The 22175-nt window shown below is 43.4% G+C and overlaps 1 protein-coding gene across 3 annotated transcripts in view; it reads left to right on the top strand.

The window, feature by feature from the left end:
- The window catches only part of FNIP1 (folliculin interacting protein 1), a 64757-nt gene that overhangs the window by 31339 nt on the left and 11243 nt on the right, over positions 1-22175 (top strand). For 2 of the 3 annotated variants that reach the window (XM_066560134.1, XM_066560135.1), the window contains exons 3-12: positions 4492-4635; positions 8817-8917; positions 9167-9241; positions 9748-9839; positions 12281-12364; positions 13344-13415; positions 14256-14391; positions 14923-15124; positions 15500-15585; positions 21745-21891. In XM_066560134.1, the coding sequence (XP_066416231.1) occupies positions 4492-4635; positions 8817-8917; positions 9167-9241; positions 9748-9839; positions 12281-12364; positions 13344-13415; positions 14256-14391; positions 14923-15124; positions 15500-15585; positions 21745-21891 (1139 nt within the window). The remainder of the gene's footprint in view (positions 1-4491; positions 4636-8816; positions 8918-9166; positions 9242-9747; positions 9840-12280; positions 12365-13343; positions 13416-14255; positions 14392-14922; positions 15125-15499; positions 15586-21744; positions 21892-22175) is intronic. The other variant, XM_066560136.1, reaches the window with a different exon arrangement.

Here is a 22175-nt window from a genome sequence, read left to right as displayed (position 1 = left end):
CCTTGGAATGGCCAAAGTGAGACAGGGATTAATTAACTGTCTCATTTTAATGCTCATTTTCCTTTCAGTTTTGTCCAGTGGGGATTTATGATAATAGAGTGGTTAACATTGGAGATCTAGCTGGAGAGAGGTGCTGATGGGATGTGTAAGAGCTAAAAGATTTCAGAAGTTTGAAGATCAGCCTAGAGGAAGGTTTGAAGTACAGGGAGGAAGGGGGGTGTCAAGGGACCATGAGGAAGAGAAGGGAGGAACAAAAAGGAAGGACCCAAACTGCACTGTGCTGAGCAGAGATCTAGAGTTTGGGCATGTGGTAGGAAAGGGGGAAAGACAAGGAATCAGAGAAGGGCAGTGACTTGTTGCCCGGACCCAGAGGCTGAAGGTTTTCAGAAATAGCATTTGTTTTGGTTTTCTGAAGAAATGAGAAACCTGGGGTACAGAATTTGGGATGTAGAGGTGCAGTAGTGAAATTCAATTTGGAGAATAGAAAGTTCACCTCTTCCACTAGTTGTCTTTATCTGTGAATAATTTCACTAAAAGGTCATAGGATACTTGATCTCCTTCAGTGTCAATTTGTTGTACTCTGAATGTCATATTTATCCCAAAGTAGAGAAATGGCATGCTGCTTGAAACAAGCCAGGATTAGCCATGTGTTCTGATAGACTTCAGCACTGGATAATGTTGAACAGCAAATTGCTGTGAGGGATTAGTAATTGGATAGTGAGCCTTTTGCTTTTAGGTGAGTTGTGTGAAATGGAGACTCTGGACTCTGTCTGAGCGGAGTGGAGCAGATGGATAAAGCTGTAAGCACAGAGATCAAGTCCCACCTTCTTAGCTCAGCTTATTCTCTCTAAACAGACATGGAAAAATACTAGTGGAGTAAGGGAGCACAGGGTTGGTTGTCTTGACTTCTTTCACTGACCTCTGAGTAATGGAGGAACTCAACAACTCTAGAAATAGAGGAAAATTGCAGCACTTGGCAGCTGCATTTTAAGAAAGATATCTGGATTTTTACATGAGCACTTGAAGAGGAGGAATGAGTGCCTGTTCAGGTTACTCCCATGGGTTGGGTGGATACATACATTTCATTTCACATACAGACCAACTCATATTAATACAGCAAAAGAGTTAATTTGTATGTTTTGAAATATTTTTTATTCTGGAAAGCCTGTTTTGAAAATGAGGAACAGATCTCTTCAAGAGTAGCAACTTTGCTTGGAAATAGAGATTTCTCTATCACTGCCACCTCAGTGGTATTTGAGCACCTGCTGTTGCAGAGAGGTAAAAAAGAGTAAAGCATATGATGACATTTCTTTTCCCTTCTGTCACTCAGTCACAGCCCTAACACACCTACACAGACTCTGATTTAGTTCAACACACCAGGCTCCTTTGAACTTTCTTGTTATCCCCAAAGCAAAACCTGCCCAGCAGAAATTCCTCTTCCTATTCACAGCACTGGGCATGTTTTTCCCACTTGCTGAGGAGAATAGAGAGTTTGTGTCAAAGAGTTAAAAGGCTTTGCTATCAGATGTGGAGAAAAAAGACTCCAGAAGAGGAACTGAGGAAGAAAATGACTTTGTACCCTGTACCCTATAAAGACATTTTACTTTAAGTTTTCTTCAGATCTACCTGATAGGTCTCCAAGAATTTCAGCAAGCGATGACCTCTAATGTCAGAACTGGCACTGCCAGAAGTCTTTGGAGCTGGGTGGTATCTGCAGTGAGCTGGCAGGGAGAGAACAGAGTGTGACCCCAGCAGGGAGAGCAGGGTGGCAGCCAGGAGCAGAGCTGCCTGCACCATCCTTCCAGCAGATGTTCTGCTCTCCAGCAAAAATGGGCATTTCAGAGCACTCCAGCACCACCTTGCCCAGGGATCGGATTTGATGCAACTCTGTCTAATTGGGAAGAAAATTCACAGCCTTGAAACTTTCCCTTGTACAGTTCTTAAATAATGAGGTTACTTTTTTATTTTTGGAAGCCTGGCTTGAATATCTTTGGAATATTATGTAGGAATGCAAGTAATCCTACTCCTTTGATGGCTAATATCTTGAGATTTGTAGCATCTAAAATTTCATTGACATTTGAAGTCAGAAATTGCAGAGGGAAGGGTCACTGCAAGTACTTGATTTCATTGTCCAAGGAGTTCATCTTAAACACATGCTAAGTTTGTGAAAGTGCAAACACCAAAAGTCATCTGCATTTTAGGAGAGATTTACTGTTCACAAGGTTCTGAAAAGTGGGAGCTAAAAGATTCTGACCTCATTTAAAGACTCCTTGCAGGAGTTTTGCTTCATTAAACTCCACTGCAAAGACCAAACAGCCATTTTCCTGGTTTGCTATTTAAATTAGGCAACTATTACTGCAAGTTACCCGAGCACCCAGTGGATCTGGGAAAAGCTGCTGTGCAGAAAAACGCAGTGACAATGAGAAGAAATTATGTAAAAGTAATTGATTTGCAAACTCAGCCTATTCTTTTTAATGCACAGAATTTTATTTTCTCTTGTAAAGTCAGTAAATGCATTTCTACAGTCTCAAGGAAGCTTAGTTATAATTGTAACATTTTAGAAGGAACTTTCAACATCTGATGGAAAATGCAAGCTGAAATGTGGTTTGCCTGCAAAAGCTGCTGTAACCCTGTGGATTGTATGTGGTTTTATCACATGATGCCTGCCTAGCCTAGGACATTGTTGTTTGTGTCAGAGATAAAATGCAATTCTGGTTCACGAGCTCCTACTGAAGTCATATGATGATCGTTCACATGTTCCAGCCATTGTGCACTGTGCTCAAGCCACAGATCCTCAGTAGCCATTAGCAAATCTGCATATTGCAGGATTTCAGTGAGCTCTCCTCTCTGTGGAAAGGAGAGGACACTGCTGTGTGTCAGGAAAGCTGACAGGGCTGGGGGAAAGTGAACACTTCCCTCCCCTCTGTTACTAATTCCTCTGCACATTTTTCCTTGAGGCTTTCTGTGGCAGCAGCTCTCTAAGGGAGTAGCAGTGGAGGCTGCCACGTAGGGCTTTATAATCCTGGCCATTTTCTGCTGCTTTGCTGAACCACAGTTAGGGCCAAATTTAAGTCACCTGTCCCTGAAAAAATAACCTGGACAACCTAGGACAGAGGCATGGGACTCCCATCCCTCCACAGCAGTAAGGCCAGTCATCTTTTCAAGCAGCTATTGCTGATTATTGAGCAGTTGTGGAGTTACTAATGTGTGCCTTGGCTATTTCACACTTTTCTTTATGCCTTTTCCTTAAAAGCTGAGACATGGCCATGTTCTTGGATGATGAGGAAGCTTGTGGCAGGAGCTATGAGTCCAGAGATGAAGCTGTGACACATAACAGCACTTCTGTGTTCCCATCTGTCCTTAAACCTTGCTTTCAGCAGGGTTTGCTTCCAGCTTGCTCTTACTGGTTTGGTGATTGTGTAGGAAATGGTAATTAAGGAAGTCTTAGGGCAGAGTTAGTGCAGAATTTTGAGCAGTGTAGACTATTTCTGTCTCCTAGTGCTGCCTACCAGCAGATGTAAATAATGCCAACCTTACGGGGGTGTGCTGAAGTGTAACGAGTGTGTGAAAAATACATTGAGATCTTTAGGTGAAGAGGGTTGGCAATGCCAGTGCTGTGTAAACTGCATTAACTTGGTGGATGCTGATTCTGCTTGGGATGCTGGGATTCTCAAGGGAAATCACAAATGCTTTTAAATAGTGAATGAAACGTAGTGAAGCATCTCCCATGGCAGTGATTGATAATTCTCTGTGTGTAGAGTGAACACAGATCCTACCCATCCTGTACATCAGTTCCAGCTCCATCTGTACAGGATCTCTTCTCTGCTCTGCTTTCTGTCTGAATCTCTATCAAAGTTTAGCTTTTGGATTAATTCTTCATAATTTTCTGAATCTTTTCTGCCTTCTCTGTAGCACTGTGTTTTTCAGCATTGCCCATTTTCAGCCTCACAATTCCCTCATACAGAAAATGTAAGGAATGTGTCACCTCTGTGCCACTCTTGAGAAAGGCTAGGGGGCTTAGACACAGCTAGGGAGAGATTCTGAAAAACAGGATCTTTTCTCTCCACTTGCCCTTGTAACATGAATCTTCTGAATTCTGTGTTATTCTTGCTTGATAATTAATGGTGAGCTGCTGCTTACACTCCTGTGTCGTCTCCACTCTGGCAGGCACAGGGAGTAAGGTGGACATTTCCATCCTTCCTTTAAATGCTTTGGTACCATCCTCTCTCCTAATCCTGGGTCTAAAAAAGTCTACTTAGGAAGATGGAGTTGTAGTGACCTGTTCTGTTAGCTTCTGGCTAATTGGAAGTAAAAAGGCTCAGCTTTCCTTTGGACAGCCAGGCTGCAGAGATATGGGTGTGTGTTACCTGTTTCCTGGGGCATGAGCCTTTCAGCTGTTAAATATCTTACTTGAACAGGTAAGTACAGTGATACTAACAGCAATTTCAGGTCACAGGTCTTAGTGTGTCACATGTGTTGTCTTTATTTCAGAAACTCTGCAGTGATGCTCAGGTGAGAGTTTTTGGGAAGTGTTGCCAGCTAAAGCCTGGAGGAGACAGCTCTTCTTCCTTGGATAGCTCAATCAATTCATCCTCCTCGTTCTCTGATCCAAAAGAGCAATGCCCAAAATACCAGGTGAGTCACTTTTTTTTTTTCCACAACACATGTCAAATGCTCACAGCAGGTGAGGCACGACTGTTTTAAAGTACTTGAAATGAGACGCTGGCACTGGAGAGCAGGTTTCAGTCAGAACCAAGACCTTGGGTGACTCAGGAGTGTTTAACACTGCAGCTTTGGGTATTATCAAGTCTAAAACCAACCAGCTGGTTCTCTTGGGATGTCTTGAATGGCAGCAATTTCACCAGGGCATTTGTTCCATTTTGTGACCCAGGTGATAACACTCATTTGGTGTGATCAGACACAAATATCTTGGTGTAGATGAGGTAGTCTATTTCACTGTCAAATGCCAGAGAAATAGCATTGTCTGTAGGCATGGTCTGTGTAACAGCTTTTTAAGGGATTTGGTGCACTTGAATTCCATTTTATATAAGAGATTTTGGCCATGAGAGTAGCTAGAGTCATCTGACAGGGATATATTTTTGTCATCTCTCCTTCCACAGATCACAAGTGTTTTATATTAAGCTACCCTAAAATAGAACTAAGCCCTTTTCACTCTTTGTAATGAAGTAATTGTGTGTTTGAGGGAGCTGCTATCTCCACAACCTGCTCTGGAGTACAATACTACTGATGTCTTAATCTCCCATAGATAGAAGTGAAGAAGCTTCCAGTGCTGACTTTCCTACTGTCACGTTAACTCCTGCTATATTTGGCAAGCTGTGTATTCTTGTTTTCTCTGTCTCATCACACTCTTTTCCACAGCTTGGGTAAGGTGGCTGAAGATCTGTTTTCCGTTCCTCCCTTCCTGGCAGGGCATTACTGTGGTTATGAAAGGAAGAGATGTTTCTGTCAGCAGCTCCCTTCCAGCACAAAGCAACCTCCTTTGTGCACTGTGTGCCCAAGAAAAACCATGCCCCCCACTACCCAGAAACTGGCTCTGCTCCAGAGCAGGCTCCCTGCTAACAATGCTCAATGCTACTAAAGAAAATAAATTTTAGTGTTTGGCATGAGGGTGTATTTTAAAGCTGTGGAAAGTTTTCCTTTTGAAGTTCCCATTTCTTCATGTGTATCACTCACTCAAAATGTTACTGAGTTGAACTGAAATCTCAGTGGCTGTGTGACTGTGCCACACACTTCCAGCTGAAGTTGGTCTTCCACAGCACATTTATTGTGAACTATCTACTGCATTCATCAGACTCCTTCCAGGCTACCCCAGCAAGTGAGCAGAGAGACAAAAATACAAGAATTCTTTAATGTGCAATAAAATTTAGCATTGGGTTTGCAGAAGGGCCAGAGTAAGTTTGTCCAGACTTCACTCAGCCTGGCATTTCCTATGTTCTAACTGCTGTGTCTGTAGCCTCAGAGGTTACTTATTGGAGTATTTATAAATTCTCTTGTTTGTTTTTTGTAAGGCTATAATAATATAATACTATGGGGTTTTTAAAATACTGCTTTATGTTTTCTTGTTTAAATACACTTTGATTATTTATGAGCTACTTTAACTGCAAGGTGAAATAGGATTTGTTCCAGGGTTCCATATTTGTAATTATGTCCCATATTTAACCTATTTTCTTATTGCCTTTTTAATTTACAGATACACTTAGTTATTGACAGGACAATATGTACAGTAAAGGGAGTATTAAAAGCTGAAAATATGTTCAGAAATGTAATTTCCAAATCATGCAAATGTTACTACCTCTAATATGCTAATGTGCAATCCCAAACACTTGTGGGTATTTTATGATCAGTTTTTATGGGAGCTCTAAACTGTGACCTGAGGAGTTGGTTTGTGTCCAGGCTGTCAGTACCCCAAGCTGTGCCCTTTTTGCCAGATGCTCCTTGGCTACTTTTTGTTTGAGTTTTTAATATTTAACCCCTTTCCCCATTTGGTTGTACTCTGCTTTGGTCTTGAGTGACCTGTATTTTGCAGCATTAGAAGGCCAAAGAGTTGAGCTGTAACAGTGTTTCCATATTAAATGCATAAAATATGTGCCTTTGGTTATGCATGGTAAAATTACTGTTATTAATTGTAGAGGAAATGCCAGACTGAACAGGCCATGGGCTCATCTTATCACACTCTTTGCCTTCAGCAGGGCTTGTCTGTCTTTCAGAGGAAAGGGAAACCCCTATAATTAAATTTGAAAGCAGCTGATTTTCACTTTAATTTGGCTGTCTGACAAAGAAAATCAATACTCTAAGATAAAGTATTTTTCCTGAGCTTTAGAATTATATTTTCACAACAGCAGAAAGTTGAAATCAAAACCCACATCAAGGGCTTAACATTTAATCAGAATTGTCCCCTTCATTTGGAGATCTGCAACAGATTTAAAAACAACAATCATAGCGTGAGGCTGTAGTAATTTGCAGTGTTCTTAAGACAGGGATTTTGTGATGCTGGCAGACCTGTTATTTCCTGCAGTCATTAACATCTATGCTGAGATTTCCTTGGAGCTGCTGGTTCATACTGACTGGTTTTAAATTCTAGTTTTTCCAGTACTGCCTGCAGTGCACCTGAGCAGTGGGATGTCCTGGCAGGCAGAGATGGAAATTTCACTGAGGCCCAGCTAATGATCAGCTTTTGTCCTGCCATTGAACACTTACAAACCTTGGAGTTGTACCCTCATTTTTACAGTGGTGGTTTCTGCTTTCAGTCATCCCCTCTCCTTGCAGGGATAGATTTCAGAGGTTACAAGCATGGCTGTTAAAAGTATCATCAGCTTAATTGAGAGTGCTTGAAAAGAACTAAAAATTGAGAAATGTTGTGAGTGTGTTGCCTTTTGGCTGATGAGCATTTCCTTGTTCCTGCCCTTGTTCTGTGGGCTGGTGTGAGCAGGAACACTCAGTGGGATGTTCACAGCTGTTCTTGCTGCCTGCAGGGGTCTGTGGTGGGGACACCCTGTCCTTGGTTGTGCTCCAGGCTCACTCTCTGACACTGGCACAGGCTGCCCAGGGAAGCTGTGGCTGCCCTACCCCTGGAAATGTCCAAGGCCAGGCTGGACTGGGCTTGGAGCAACCTGGGACAGTGGGAGGTGTCCCTGCCCATGGCAGGGGGTGGAACTGGGTGAGCTTCCAGGTCCCTTCCAACCCAAACCATTCTTGTCATTCTGTACTTCAGTCCTGTGTAGAATACATGGTTACTCAGGGTTCTGGTTGTTTAGAGCTTGCATGAGGAATATGGAGATGCAATGAGCATCTTCCAGCAGGGTTGTTTCTGTGAGGGGTTTAAGGATCTTTTAGAAGGATTTCTCCAGGGAATGGAGTAATTAAATGCTATCACACACTTTGTAGGAAATGTCTTGCTCTTTTGCCAAACCTCCTCACCTGAGAACTGGCTGAGCTGTGTTAGTGAGTGATCACCACATTTTAAGTTATTCAGGGCAAGGCACAAGTGGAGAGCCAGCACTTACACTCTGCTGGCCTGGAGGTGAAACAGCCCTGGAAAAAGGCACAGTAATCCCAGTCATTGAAAACACAGAAATAAGAAGTCTGTCTGCAGAGCAGTTGTCTCCAGTTGATTGCCCTGAGTAATTTTTTAATTTTAGGGTTTTGTTTGCAGAATTTGCCCTAGCCAGTGATGCAGCATAGTGACTTTGCTCCTTGGTATTTAGCCTGTGTGCCTTACAGCAAGCTCCTGCCACCAGAGAAGCAGGAATTGCACCACTTCAGCCTGGCATCTAATGTGATGCTGCAGCTCTTTCCTGGTGCCATCACAGAAGCACCAGGGAGAGATTCATCCCATATAAAATATCATCCATGGATAAGTTATGATTCAGTCTTTGTCAAGCAAACATTGGTCCAGTTTGGCTCCACTGCACAGTCTAACATCTCCAGTGAACTGCTGATTCTTCTTGTCAAGCAGGAGCAAGGTTTAGGCTTAATTCAGTGAGGTGTGTTAAGACATGGTTAAAAGTTTAGTCCCCTGGCTCAGTGCTGTTGGAATCTGCTTCCCCTCACCTAGGTGGGTTTGGTTTGTTGCATGGTTTTAGTGGTTGAGCTCACAGCCAGTGTGAAGATCACTTTCTCTCTTAGCATTATCTTGATTAAACTGTTCAACTTTGCATGTTCAACAGTGTTCCAGCAAGATATTTTGCATATTTATCTTTTAAATAAGGAATATTTTCTCTCTTGTGTGTTGCCTTAGTAGAAGAGTGCCTCTAAAATGCTTCAAACCAAACGTTGGTGGGTTTGATTTTTTGCAGGGTTCTCGGTGCTCCTCAGATGCCAACATGCTTGGAGAGATGATGTTTGGCTCTGTGGCCATGAGCTACAAGGGCTCCACATTGAAAATTCATCAGATCCGGTAAGATGAACGTGTTGCTGCAGGTGTTTTCAGAAGACTCACCCTTAGTGCTGATAAACAGTGAATTGAATGGCACAAGTGCAGACTGAAATGGATTTCTGTGTTTGCTTTAAAGTCAATCTGAGGTCATTTTTGAAATAAAAAGGTGTTATGTTGTGTTAAGGTCCATAAAATCTGGAGGGCTGTGAAATGGAAGGCAAAGCCTGTCCTGGCACTGTTTGTGACTGACATCTCCCTCCTCTTCCCCAGCTCCCCTCCCCAGCTCATGCTCAGCAAGGTGTTCACAGCTCGCACGGGCAGCAGCATCTACGGCAGCCTGAACACGTGAGTGCCCTGCCCTTTGTAGCTATTGCACAGAAAGAGGTGAATGCAAGGACACACAGGACTTTCCTTGGACCCTCCAGATTCTTTCTGTAAAAAAATAACTCCTTGCTACATCCTGTCAGTGGTGTCCTCACCTTTCCCTCACAGTTGTCTTCACCTCAGCTGGCTCTAAGGAAATGAATGAACCATTCCTTCCATGCTGATATGGTGAAGCTTGATACTGTAAGGTACAAAAGTACCTACCTGCAACCTTGGGGATTCAGTCCAAGATGAAGAAAAATACAAAAATATCAAAACACAAAAATATTATAAAAATATGTTACAAAAATATCTGTTTTCTGTTATTAAGTGACCCACTTGAAGATGTGGCTTAGGCTATGAAAACTTTTTCTAGTAGAAGCCTGTGTTTTTACATTGTCTGTTCCATTTTGGCAATAATGAACTATCTCTCTATTCTACTGAAATGCAAATCACTGGTTTTGTTATATGTTTTATGTTTGTTATAGGTTGCAGGACAGTCTTGAGTTCATTAATCAAGACAGCAATACATTAAAGCCTGACCACAGTACAATTATGAATGGACTTCTTGGGAATATAGGTAATTGCAAACAGATTTTATTTGCTGATATCTTTGAGTAAACATAGATTCTAGAACATGCAAATCTTTTAAATAAAATCAAATATAAAAAAAGATAAAGATGTAACAAAATTAATGGTGATGGAGCTTGGAGGAGAATAACTTGGACTGTTCAGGGAATTAGCAGTCATTCAGTATACACAGCTGCATATGTGTATACAAAATACATAATAGAAATATTTATATATACTTAAGTTCAAATACAGAAAATGTTGGAAAATAACATTCTGTAGAAATTCCTGAAGAGCATATCTCTGATCAGGCAGGACTGATTCAGCCTGGCTCAGTTCCCTGGTTTTATTGTCATTAATAATTCTCATTCTGCTCTGTACTCTGCCCACCTGAGCACTTGTAGCTGTGTGTCCTGTACAAGTCTCAGTTAACCTTGCACAGCTGAGCTGGAGCTTTGGATCAGATTAGACAGAATATCTGTGTGTTCTCTCCTCTGGCTGACCATGGCAGCTAAGCAGTCCTGAGAAACCATCTGGTGTCCTCAGTTCTCAGCTTCCCTGGAGGAGCTGTGGGTGGAGGCTCCATGAACATTAGATAACAAAGGTCTTGGCTTTTCCTCTTGGAACAGTAGAGCTGATAGGACTGGACTTCAGTGCTTGGTTGTCCAGTGTAGCAGCCTGATCCATGGCTCTCTCCTCCCTATCTGTTCATTTTGATTGTTGATTTCCCAAACAAATGTCTGTTGTAGGTGGAATAAGGGGCTTATTTTTACAGTTGCTTTCCAGGAAATTTCTGTATGTAAAATATGCTTTTATAGGGTTGGAAGTGAGTATATTTGATAACTGTGTTACTCTTAAATGGATTTCTGACTCTGATGTGGTTCTAGATCTTAGGGGTGTTTACTGCTTTCCTTCACATTGACTTTGCTAAGACTGTGCCCAAGCATGGGCTTAAATGCTGCTCAAGCTCATGAGCTGTATACCTCATTAAAATAATTTGCACTAGTCCATTTGTAAGGGAAACCAATTAAGGTTGTAAGAACCTTGCAACCTACAAATTCATTTCCCAAACTCCTTTCAGGCTTCAGTTGTGATTTTTGCAGTGAATGTGGTACCTGATCTAAGAGACAGGAGATCACCTTCATCTACTGTTAGGGTTGGCTGTGCCTTGTGCCTGGCAGAAGTTTGCTGTAGCATTAGAGTGATCTAAACTGCAAGTTCCAGTTCAGATAAGGCAGCTCTTAGGCATGGAGTGATTCAGGTGTAGCCAGTACCACCTGTTCCCTGTGTCCAGCTGTGAGGTGACTGGTGACTGCCCCAAGACCCGAGCTCTGAGGCTTTGGAGGTATGGGTACCTTGGGGTAAGGGTGTGTGGCAAGAGGCACAAGGTTGCCAGCAAGAAGAGGATGCTGAAGTTTTCTTTGTGATTGAGCTGCACAAGTTTTCAGCAGTGTTTGTTTACAGTTCCTGTTTGAGCACAGAGGGAACCCTAGGTGAAGCAGGGAGAGGAGTTAATCTGTAACTGCAGCATTTCCAACTGTGCTCAGCAGCAGAGACTGCTCCTGACTCATCTGTGACTGGAGAAGGGTTTATGTGTTTTGGCTGGGAACTGTTTACAAGGTGCTTTTTTCACATGTGCTGGTTAAAAAAAAACAAAGCAGCCCTGGTCATGTGTTCCCTTTAATGACTGGAGGCCTAAGAGAATGGAAGGGAGCTTTGAGGTGCAGCCTTTGTGTTTTGTATAATCAGAAAACTTTGAGTGAGCATTGGCTTCAAATACAGGAGGGGGTCTGGCAATTAACTCTTTAAAAATACTTATGTGTTTTTTCTGGCTCTGTGTACAGTAAATACACCGTTTCCCTGGTATATCTATAATCCAGTATTACTTTTAAAATGCACTACTGAGACTGCTAACATTTATTTTCTATGTGATCATTTCACTCAACTTATGTACTGACTATTCTCAGAACTACTTCAGCCTATAATTTTTTGTTGGTTCTACTAAGATGAATTCCTGCCTTCTTTCTCCCCTTCCTCCTCCTCTTCAGAAGCAGTGTTCCCAGGCACCCCACCAGTGCGGATGTTAAAACAAACATTATACTCTGTGATGAATCTCCTGTTTGTGGTCAAGTTAGGCTTTGAGCCTGCATAAATTAATCATTTTTCAACCTTAAAATTAAAAAAAAAAAGAGCCCTTTTGAGAAACCCCATCCATGTATGGGAGACAGTGGAAAGCTGGGTCTATTATTTTAATCTATAAATGCTGTATAGCCCAGCTGTGAGACTCATCCTCACATCAGCGTTCTGGTAAAGCCTCAGAGCTGTTCTCCTGCCTGTGTTACTCTGCATTTATGTTGGCTCAAACCTTTCCCTGCCCTGGCCCCCTCCCTATGGACTGTTCTGCTTTACTAACCTCATTCTCTGATGTGTATTTTACGTTTTGCCATGTAGGTCTTTCCCAGCTTTGCAGCCCCAGGCGGGCATTCTCAGAGCAAGGTCCGCTCCGCCTCATCCGGAGCGCCTCTTTCTTTGCAGGTTTGCTGTGTGCTGTGTGCTGTGCTGTGGGGCTAGTCTAGCTGGGGTGACAAACTCTGGATTTGTAGTTTAGCCCTGCAAATAAGATCTCATATTTAAAAAAAAAAAGAAAAACATGGACAGTGGTGTTTGCTCCCTTACCTTTCTGGACACATTTCTTAAATCCCCAAAGGACAGCAGGCATTTAATAGTCCTCTTTGGGATTGTCTGTGTTGTTCTGTTTTGGAAACTTAAATATTTAAATATGGAATTAATATTTATGGGGATAATATTTCACAATGATGTCAAGCTATTTTGATCTGGATTGTTTTCAACCAAACTGTAAAAATTACAGCTAAATTAGATTAATTCAAAATGGACATTTCTTGCTTTTAGTGGATCTTATTTCCATGGCTGAGTAGCTTTATTTCACACAAATATTTGTAAAATATATCACATTTAAAGACTGTTGAGCCTGACACACCTTTGATCTTGTCTAGATGCAGACTGTGAATCTGGACAGCTTACAGCTTAGTTGAACAACCAATGCACTGCTCACAACTTAAAAGTATCAATTTCTTAAAGACAGCATTCAAAATTCCTTTAAAAGTACATATCTAATACCTGAGAAAGCTGGTCTAGGAATGAAGTTGTGTTTATTTTGAGTCTTGGTGGGTTTTGCCTATACATTGAGTACTACAAATGTGACCAACATCCTCTTGGTACAATAAAATTTTATTGAAAATTATCTATGGACAGAAACAAAGTCCTGGTTTTAGTTTGCACTAAAATAGGTGTATGGACTTGAGAAAAACATATACAGGCTTCTCAGGTAAGTGTTTTGGTTTGTTCAGCTAAGCAGCCTTTCTTGGTGATGGCCTTGTGCAGTGCTGTTGATCTGAATTAATGAGCATGTTTTTGTTTCATTAATTACATGGAGATCTGCAAACAAGAAAGGAACTGTACATTCCCCTGCTAATTGGTATTCCTTGTTTTACAGTTCACAGCAACCCTATGGATATGCCTGGGAGGGAGCAGAACGAGGACAGAGACAGCGGTATAGCAAGATCTGGTAATGGCAGTTCCATGTGTGAACCCTGTAAACTCCAAAAATATTCATTTGTCATGGGGTCTCTGCACATCATGAAGTAGTGCTGAAATGGGATTGTTCTGGTTTGCTCTGTGACATTAATGACACCTCTCTGCACGGGTCCAGGTGGTGCAGGTGTTGAGGGTGTGTGTGGGGCAGCTCACAGTAACCTGACAGCAGTGTCTTTTATTAAACAAGCTGCAAATAAGCAAGGCAGATTAAATATGGAAATGAGCTTGCAGCATTTCTAAACAATACTTGCTGTCATCTCCTTTCCAAATCCAGGAGGCCAGGTTGGATGGGGCTTGGAGCAACCTGGTCTAGTGAAAGGTGTCCCTGCCCATGGCAGGGGATGGAATGAGATAGAATTCAGTTCCCTTCCAACCCAAATTATTCTGTGATTCTGTGTTCCTATGATGGTAATGTTAAAACATGAATTGGCCTCAACAGCACCCCTTTCCTCCCTCCAGATTCAGGATGTTGAACACTTGGGCTAGGATTGTAAAGGCTGTTAAAGGATGTGATCAACATTACTCCTTTCCACAAGGAATTTATTTCCTGATACTCAGGTTGCTGAGCAAGGTGCATCCTGTGCATTGCCTATTATGTAAATCAGCAGGACTGTCCCACCCTTGTCATGCTTGCATGGCTTGTTAATGTCATTATAAACTGGTTATTTTTATATTAGAAACATAGATAAGCAAAAGAGAAGGCGCTTGAGAAGCAACATCAGTGTCTCTTGAGAGACTCGGTTTAGTTGCTGGTGTTATATTCCGAATTCTCTTTTTTCTGGAGAGGTTTTTATTCCTCTTGTTGTTGCAGCATCTCTCAGCAGCCTGCTCATCACCCCGTTTCCATCTCCGGGCTCCTCGTTCAACAAGAGCTGTGCCAGCAGCTACCAGCGGCGCTGGCGGCGCAGCCAGACCACCAGCCTGGAGAACGGCGTCTTCCCCCGATGGTGAGCTGGCCACGCCAGGGCTGCCTGCTGCCCACACACCCCTGCCAGCCTCATTCTGCTCTTGCATATGTGCATCTGCTCTTGCTGATGCTTTCACCTGGGGTATTTACAGAGGTGTAAGTCAGGCTGAACTTTTTTAGTCTCTGTGTGCCTCATGGCGTTCGTTGTTTTTTCACTAGCTGGAAAGCCTTCAGCAACATGGAAATCTGTAGGCTGTAGTTTTGAGGATAAGAAGCCCTAAGATGGTACTCAAAACACAAATTCTTGGCAAGAATGGGGGAGAACTAGAATACCAATATTCTGATCCTATGAACACTTTGAATCTGGTTCCAGAGTTTTGTGATTGCAGAATCAATTCATAGTTGTTTGTAAAAAATCACAAAGGGGTTGTTATCAAAGATGATGATTTGACAACACATTCAAGCAAAAGGTATTTGAAGTCAAATATTCAAGAACTGAATCACACAGGAAACCAAGGTACAACTTTAAGCAGTGGATTACATTAACTTTCCCTTTTGTTCCTGCTCCAAGGTCCATGGATGAAAGCTTCAACTTGTCAGATGACAGCTCTGGTCCAAATCCAGGAATTGTTAGGAAGAAAAAGATAGCAATTGGGGTTATTTTTTCACTCTCAAAAGATGAAGATGAAAACAACAAATTTAACGAGTTCTTTTTTTCACACTTCCCTCTTTTTGAGAGTCACATGAACAAACTGAAGAGTGCAATAGAACAGGTAAACACAGTTCCTTTGGCTTCTTGCACTTGTGTATGTTCTCCCAGCCCTGTCAGATTAATTTCTAACTCTTGTTGCTAGTTACAAAAGTGGGATCAACTTGATGTTGGGTGTGGGAATTGCATCACTGCAGTTAAAACTTTGACTTTTATGCCTTGAATGGTGAAAAGCACAAAAGAAGCAGAAGCTGCAAATGTGCTTCACCTGTCTTCCCTCAGATGGGAAAGTTGGCACTTGGACCGTCACTTTATCTCTTAAAAGAATTATTTGCATGACCTGCTGAACAAAAGATAAAGTCAAGCACATGACTTGGTTTTCCATTTTCTGTGCTCCTGTAGCTGTGTGTTACTTATCTGTTTAATGATTGTTTTCAAGGCCATGAAAATGAGTCGGAGATCAGCTGATGCCAGCCAGCGGAGTTTGGCATATAACAGAATTGTGGATGCCCTCAATGAGTTCAGGTGAGCCACATGTCTCCTGTCCTTTCTGTCTCTTTCTTCAAAAGCACTTGAGCCTGTTTTACAAGGATCTTCTTAGTGCAGGATAAGTAACTTAAAATGTCCCAAGTCTTCTGCAGAAGTCAGTACAGCAAAGGACTGGTGATACCCAAGCCATCCTAATGTGTCTGAGGTTTTGGATTTTTCCAAGTGTGTGTGTGTGTCCATTAGTTGTGTGTGAACAGAACACAACACAGGGTTTTCTGTGCTTTAGGTGATAGGGAAGCTCCCAGTGACCTATTAAAAACCATTTAATACGCAGTTTTGTGGCCTGTTGAGAGGGGGAAAAGCATTGCAAAGCCCTGTTAGGGAAATCCTCCTCTAGTGTGTAATGTCCTGATGTGTGAGCAAAGCTCACCCCTCTCTAAGCTGTGCTCCGAAGGTGTTTCAGAAAAACAGGAAGAGAAGAGCTGTCTTTTCCCACAGTCAAATGCAGTGCTGTAATCTCTGGCTATTGGTACCTGCAGAGCCTCTCTGTTCAACAGTTATTATACAAAGTAACACAGATAAGCACATCCCTGGCATTTAGCTGTATTTTCTTTCCATGGCTGAAGTCATGGGGAGGGAGTTAAGATAAAATCCATCTGTTCGGAGTGATTCATCTCCTCTCAGATGGGAGTGGCAGGGTGCTTCCTTTTACAACCACTGTAGAGCTACTTTTTAGAGACATTATTGAAGACAGCTCTCTGATGTTATAAAAAGAAATTTCTGACATCAGGATGTATTTTACTGAAGAGAGAAGGATCCTGAGGGCTCATTTATTTTTCCACAATTCCACTTCTTACCTGAATGCCATGGATTGGGTGGTGGTGCAGGACAAAGGCACAGTGTATTTTAAATTTTTTTAGAAGCTCACCTCCAGGTAGTCACAAGGAAGGGCAGAGGATGTGTCCTGTAGGGACAGAAGGCAGAAAATAGGGAGCACATGGGCCTGTGGATGGGATAAGCTGTGCCAAGAGAGGGAGCAGAGGGAGCTCATGACTGCTGGGAGCCACTGATCCAGCCCAGGGGCCTGAGACAAGTTCAGCAACTCAGAGCAGCCACAATGATTCCTCCGCTCCCACAGCTCTGCCCTGTCTCTCCTCCCAGGTCTCTCTCTGAGCCATTTCTGTGCCTTCCCACCCTCTGTTAACACCAGCTCCCCAGCTGTTTTCCAAACCTTTCCCCCAAAACATTCCCCCTCAAGATACACTCAGCGGACTTTGCCCGCTCTCCTTTGTCCTTCCAAGTTAAACAGTTCCAGAGGGAGGGGAGGGGCACCTCTCCCAAGTCAAAAGCAGGAAGAAGCCCTGAAAACAAGGGCCAAATCCCCTGTGCTGGCTTTTCCTCCTGGAGGGACACTGAGCAGTGCTGAGCTGGGATGGGGTGAGGAAGACTGCTGTGGTCAGGCTGAGGAAGAAAGCACTGTCCCAGCAGACACAGATTGGCACTCAGTGCTCACCAGGAGCTGGGATCATTCCCATGACATGGCCATAACCATTGCATAACCAGCACTTGGAGCTGAACCACCAGTTCTGTGCAGAGGTTTCCATGGTGATATAAATATTGCTCTTTAATAGTGTAATGAAGTTAATTAAATCCAGTTTAATTTCATAGAAATGAATTTCCTGGGGCAGCAGCCTTTGGCAATTTTAGGTTTTGCTGGGGTTTTTTAAGGGATTGCATTCAGAGGTGGGCAGCAGCTGGTGCCCCCAGTCTAGGCAAGGTCCTTGTGCCCCTGTGACATGCATGTCATCCTCATTTCTGTGACATGCAAGACCCCCTTGCTTTTCAAAGCAATGCAGGATGTGTCTGGTAAGAAGAGAGAGGTATATTTAAATACCAAAGGCTGGATGCAAAGATGCTTTGGCACAGGTTCAGCAAACCCATTTAGGACACTATTATCTCTTTAGGTGTCTGCTTTCCCACTGAAGTCACGGGGAAGTCAGGAGACGAGTCCTTTGGTGAACCTGAGACTTGTGTTGATTCCTGTCCTCTTAGCAAATTGTGCTGGAGGGAAGAAGGGTGCTGACTTCAGTGGGCTGGTGATTCTAAAATGTAATCCTGTTGCTGGTTTAACTCATTGCAGTCTAGTTGTTTTAAGGAGAATATTTTTTGTTTGTTTTTCTTTAAAACCCCCCCCCGACATTTTCAGAGGTGCTCAAGAGTAGCTGATGTGCACTTGTCTGGTGATCAGAATAACCTCAGATGAGTGGGCATGGGGGATGTGCTGCCCTGCTGATCAGGGATGGTAGCATGTCACCCCAGAGTCCCCTCTGCAGGGAAGGGGCTGTGGCTGTAGGTCACTCCACTGCCTGCAAAAAGGGAGCTGGGCCAAAGCTGGAGAACAAAGCTGCCTTCTCTCAAAGGCCCAGGCTGCTTCTGCAAATGGAGGCTGTTGATAAATTTGCCATCAGTTTTGTGCCCAGCTCCAGGCCTACCTTTGCATCATTAGTCACTTTACAGCAATTTTTAATTTTCTAAAGCACTGATGGGTTTAGCTATTAACACTTGACTTAGAGGCTTAGAACTCTCTGTGGATGTCAGCTGTGCAGACACATGACTTAGGAAATAAGCTACTGTACTTGCATAAACATTTTGGCTCCCCCAGTCCCTGAGGCCAGCACAGCACATTGATAACACAGATTATGCATGTGACTAATACCTGTGTGGCACAAATGCTGGCTGGCAAGGAAACCCTGAGTGAGGGCCTGGGGAAACACCTCTCTGCTCTCTGGCAGACAGATTTGATCCCATTTTCTGCCAGTAATTTTTAAGCAGCTTATGCTGCTGTGAACTGAGTGTGCTCAGTGGTGCCAGCACGGGCACTGAGTTGTGGGGGAGCCCCACTCCTGCATTGCCTGCAGTGGGGATTGCCTTTGTTTTTATGTTCCTTTTTAAGGAAAAATCATCTTTGGAAGGGTGGAATGAGGATAGGAAACAAATGTATGTGAATTAAGCTTTATAAACCACTGATTATTTTCTCTCTTTGCCATTATGTTGGGGCTCCTAAATAGCAGAGCTGTTCTGGGGCAGAGTGCTGAGGGTCTCAGTGTGTTTTCCTTGGGGAGGAAGGGGGCTGCAGCAGGATGCTTTCATCCATGAGGAGCTTTGTTCATCCATGAGGAGCTGTCTGGCTCGTTTGGTTTGTACAGCACCAGGGAAAGATGTCTTGGACTGGTTCTGAAAATTGGTACTGAAACCCAGGGTGGTTGGGGGTGTATGTGTGTGAGGGTGGAGCAGCTGTGCTGTGGTGTCTGTGGGAGCAGGGCTGCTCACCTTGGTGCCACCTGTGCCCTCAGGGCAGGCAGACCCCAGAGGAACTGGGCTGGGCTTGGCTCAGGGCTTCCTTTTTGCTTGGCCAGGCTGGGCTTCAGTGGCTCTCAAAGCCTGTGAGATGTGAAGGTGTTTCCTGAGGGGCTCTCTGGTCCCTGTGCTCCACTGCTGGGGCCAAGGTGCCTGCAAGCTCCAGGCTGGAGTTCAGCCTCCCAGGGGCGTTTCCAAATACAAACCAATTTAAAGGTACTGGAACCCTCAAAAGAGCAGAGTCTCATTAACTGAGCTTTCCCTCACATGCTGGTGTGTGTGTGGGGAGGGAGGGGAGGGGGTGCTGCTGCAGATGGCCAAGAGGAGAGTGGCCAAGTGAGTTTTTAATGATTGTTATTTTTAAAATCCAGTTAACTTCCCCGTAGTGTTTGAGGAGGGTTTCTTCGTGTCGTTTTTTTGTTTTGTTTTCGTTTTTGCCCTTTGCTATCTGGCAGGAGAGCTTCCCTGGGTGTTTGAAGAGCTGGGAAGCAGTTAATCCTTGCCCTTGGTCTGTGTGCCATTGCTGCCTTGGCTGGCTGGAGGTTCCCTGTGCTGCAGTCACATGCCTGCTGGCCAGGGGCCAGGGCAATCTGATCTGGCTCGGAGGAAACACTATCAGCTGCAGATGCAGCCAGGGTTACCAGAATAGTAAATAACGAGTCACAAGACTCAGGCTATCTTTTCAACGAAAACAAGTATTTTAATATGTTGGTTTTAGTATAGAAGTGGTTTCTTTTTTCAAAACAGTCGAGCTGCAAGAGGCTTGGCTTGGGTTAGTTTGCATAAGATGGAGAAATAAGCTGTGTTTTACGTTAAGTTGTGCTGTTTTTCTTCAGCTTCTCAGGTCAGCTGTGTCTGGGGGGTGTAAATTTTCATACTTGTTTTGAGCTTTGAAACTCCTTGAGTTTGAGATCCTTGGACTTGAAGTTTCTTTTTTTTTTTTTTTTTGGCATCTTTAACATCTGCTCCAGTTAATGGGCTATGAACAGAAAGCTTTCCCCTAATAAACCCTCCCCAGTCCCAGGTTACCCCTGCCGAGGAATGAAGTCCCAGTACCCAGAGAGTGTTTGTGCTGCTGGAGACCCTCTGGTGCCCCAGAGGCAGGGCTGGTGTCCCTGGCTGTGTGCCCCACTCCGGTCTAGGCAGCAGGACTTGTGCTCAGGTCTCACCAGCCTGGGTTTCCCTCCCAGGACAGGACCAGCAGCAGAGGGTAACATGGAGCAGCTGGTGAGGCTGCTCCAAAGTGACCCAGCAGAGCCTCTGGGGGCTGGGGAGTGCAGAGGTAGCTCAGCTGTCCCCTCTCCAGCACACTGACACTTTTGTGGTGCTCTCAGCGTGCTTCTGGCAGTGGAGGATTTGAAGGTCTAACCTTTGAAGAAGACAAGGTTCTTTTGGCTGTTGTGAACACAGAGAATGGATTTGGTATTTGATGAAAATTGTTAGGAAAAGTAAAGCAGAGAAAGCCACTGCCCCCTCACCTTCTTCCTTGAGGAGCAGCCCTGGTGACCTCAGTCACCTCTGCTGCCCTTTGGGGAGCAGCTCTGGAGTCACCACCCAGCTGCTTCTGTGCCCAGGAGCTGGGGGTGCCTCCCTCCTCCCCGGGGTGGGATGTGCTCTGCTGCTGCTGCTGCTGACGTGCAGCTCTCACTTCCTGGGAGCTTCACTTTAAACACTAAACCATGGAAGATTTGGCAGCTGCTGCTCCAGTGTGTTTGCCTGCCTGCTCTGCACAGGCAAAAAGTGTCTGTGAATTTGCTGCTGAAAGTGTCTGTAAATTCTGAGACCACGATATCCAGAGAAGATATATAAGATATAATAGAAGTTCAGAAGTTTCTATAGCCATAAAAAAGAAGATATAAGATCTTTATAAATCAGGAGTGGTGCTAGGGATAATGGGGTAATGTATATCTTTGCCTTTTAAAAGAAAAATACTTAGCCTAGAAAAAGTAGTGCATTAGGCAGGGAGAAACCTGAATTGATCAGTCCTTTCTCCTGTCCTTTTGGGCTTTTTCAGGCTTACATTTTTACTGTGTTAGAAAGACAGCTTCCCATAGTGTCATAATGTAGGCTTTGTACTTTAAACTATAACTTGTTTATATTTTAGAGGAGTTTAACAGTAATCTGAGGGATTTTAATCTGGTATTTTACGGCAGAGCAAATTTTTAATCATACATTTACTGTCCTCTGTAGAGTCAAAAAGGATGTGGTGAGTGTGTAATAGGTACAGCCACAGGGTGCCTTTACTGTCATCCTCTCTATTTAAAGCTAAAGATGTGAACAGGTTCCCTGCTCTACACACCCACACTTCATAGGTTTGGCCTGGAGATCCACCAAGTTTTTAAAGCAAGGAGGAAGTTAAGGTATTTTTATAAGTCAGATACATACAATCTTGTCCTAGCCATAAATAAAGCAGAAGTTTGTTTTGAATGAAATGAAGAACAAGCAGGGAGATAAGAAGAAATGATCCATTCCTTCTTCATTCAGAGCAGGGCAGCTCTTGACTTGTGCCAGGGAATGTTGCTGTGTTTGGGATCAGGGCAGGTGGATGCAGGAGGAACCTGTGAGGTTCAGCTCTCTGAGGTAAAGGTTGAATTTGTGCTATTTAATGAACATGGTTTGGATAATGGTTGCTGAGAGAAATTTTGTTTCTGATAGAAATGAGAGCTGGATTAAATGTTGCACAGAATTCTTTTAAACTGAGATTTCTACTTTTTGTTGTTGTTTGGGGTTTTCTGTTTGGTTTGGTTTTTTGGGGGGCTGTTGGGTTTTTTGTTTGGGCTTCTTTTTGTTTGGTTTTTTTTCTTTAACCTCCTGGATTTTTTTGGTTTTGTTCTCTAGAACAACTATTTGCAATCTCTACACGATGCCACGGATTGGGGAGCCTGTCTGGCTCACCATGATGTCAGGGACACCAGAGAAGAACCAGCTGTGCCATCGCTTCATGAAGGAGTTCACTTTCTTGATGGAAAATGCTTCTAAAAATCAGTATGGTGGATTTTAGTTTCTAAATTACATATGTGATTGTGCCTTTTTATTTCAGACCAATGTTTAAATCAGTTGTTAAAATCCTGGTAATGAGAGAATCAAAAGGTCATCCATAAATACCTTCTTTTTGAAACAAATAAGAAATTATCTCATTAAATTCCTGCTTCCTCACAATCCTCTACATCTTGATGGAGGCTGAAAATCTGAAACATGTCCATAGGAAGTGTGTGATCTGTGTGGATGTCTGGAAGGGGGTGAAGATACCTTACAAAATGCATTAACTT

The sequence above is a fragment of the Molothrus aeneus genome, chromosome 15, assembly GCF_037042795.1.
Source record: "Molothrus aeneus isolate 106 chromosome 15, BPBGC_Maene_1.0, whole genome shotgun sequence".
NCBI classification, from domain to species: Eukaryota; Metazoa; Chordata; class Aves; order Passeriformes; family Icteridae; genus Molothrus; species Molothrus aeneus.
Note: the sequence above shows the minus strand (reverse complement) of the source record. Positions and strands in the feature narration are given on the sequence as shown.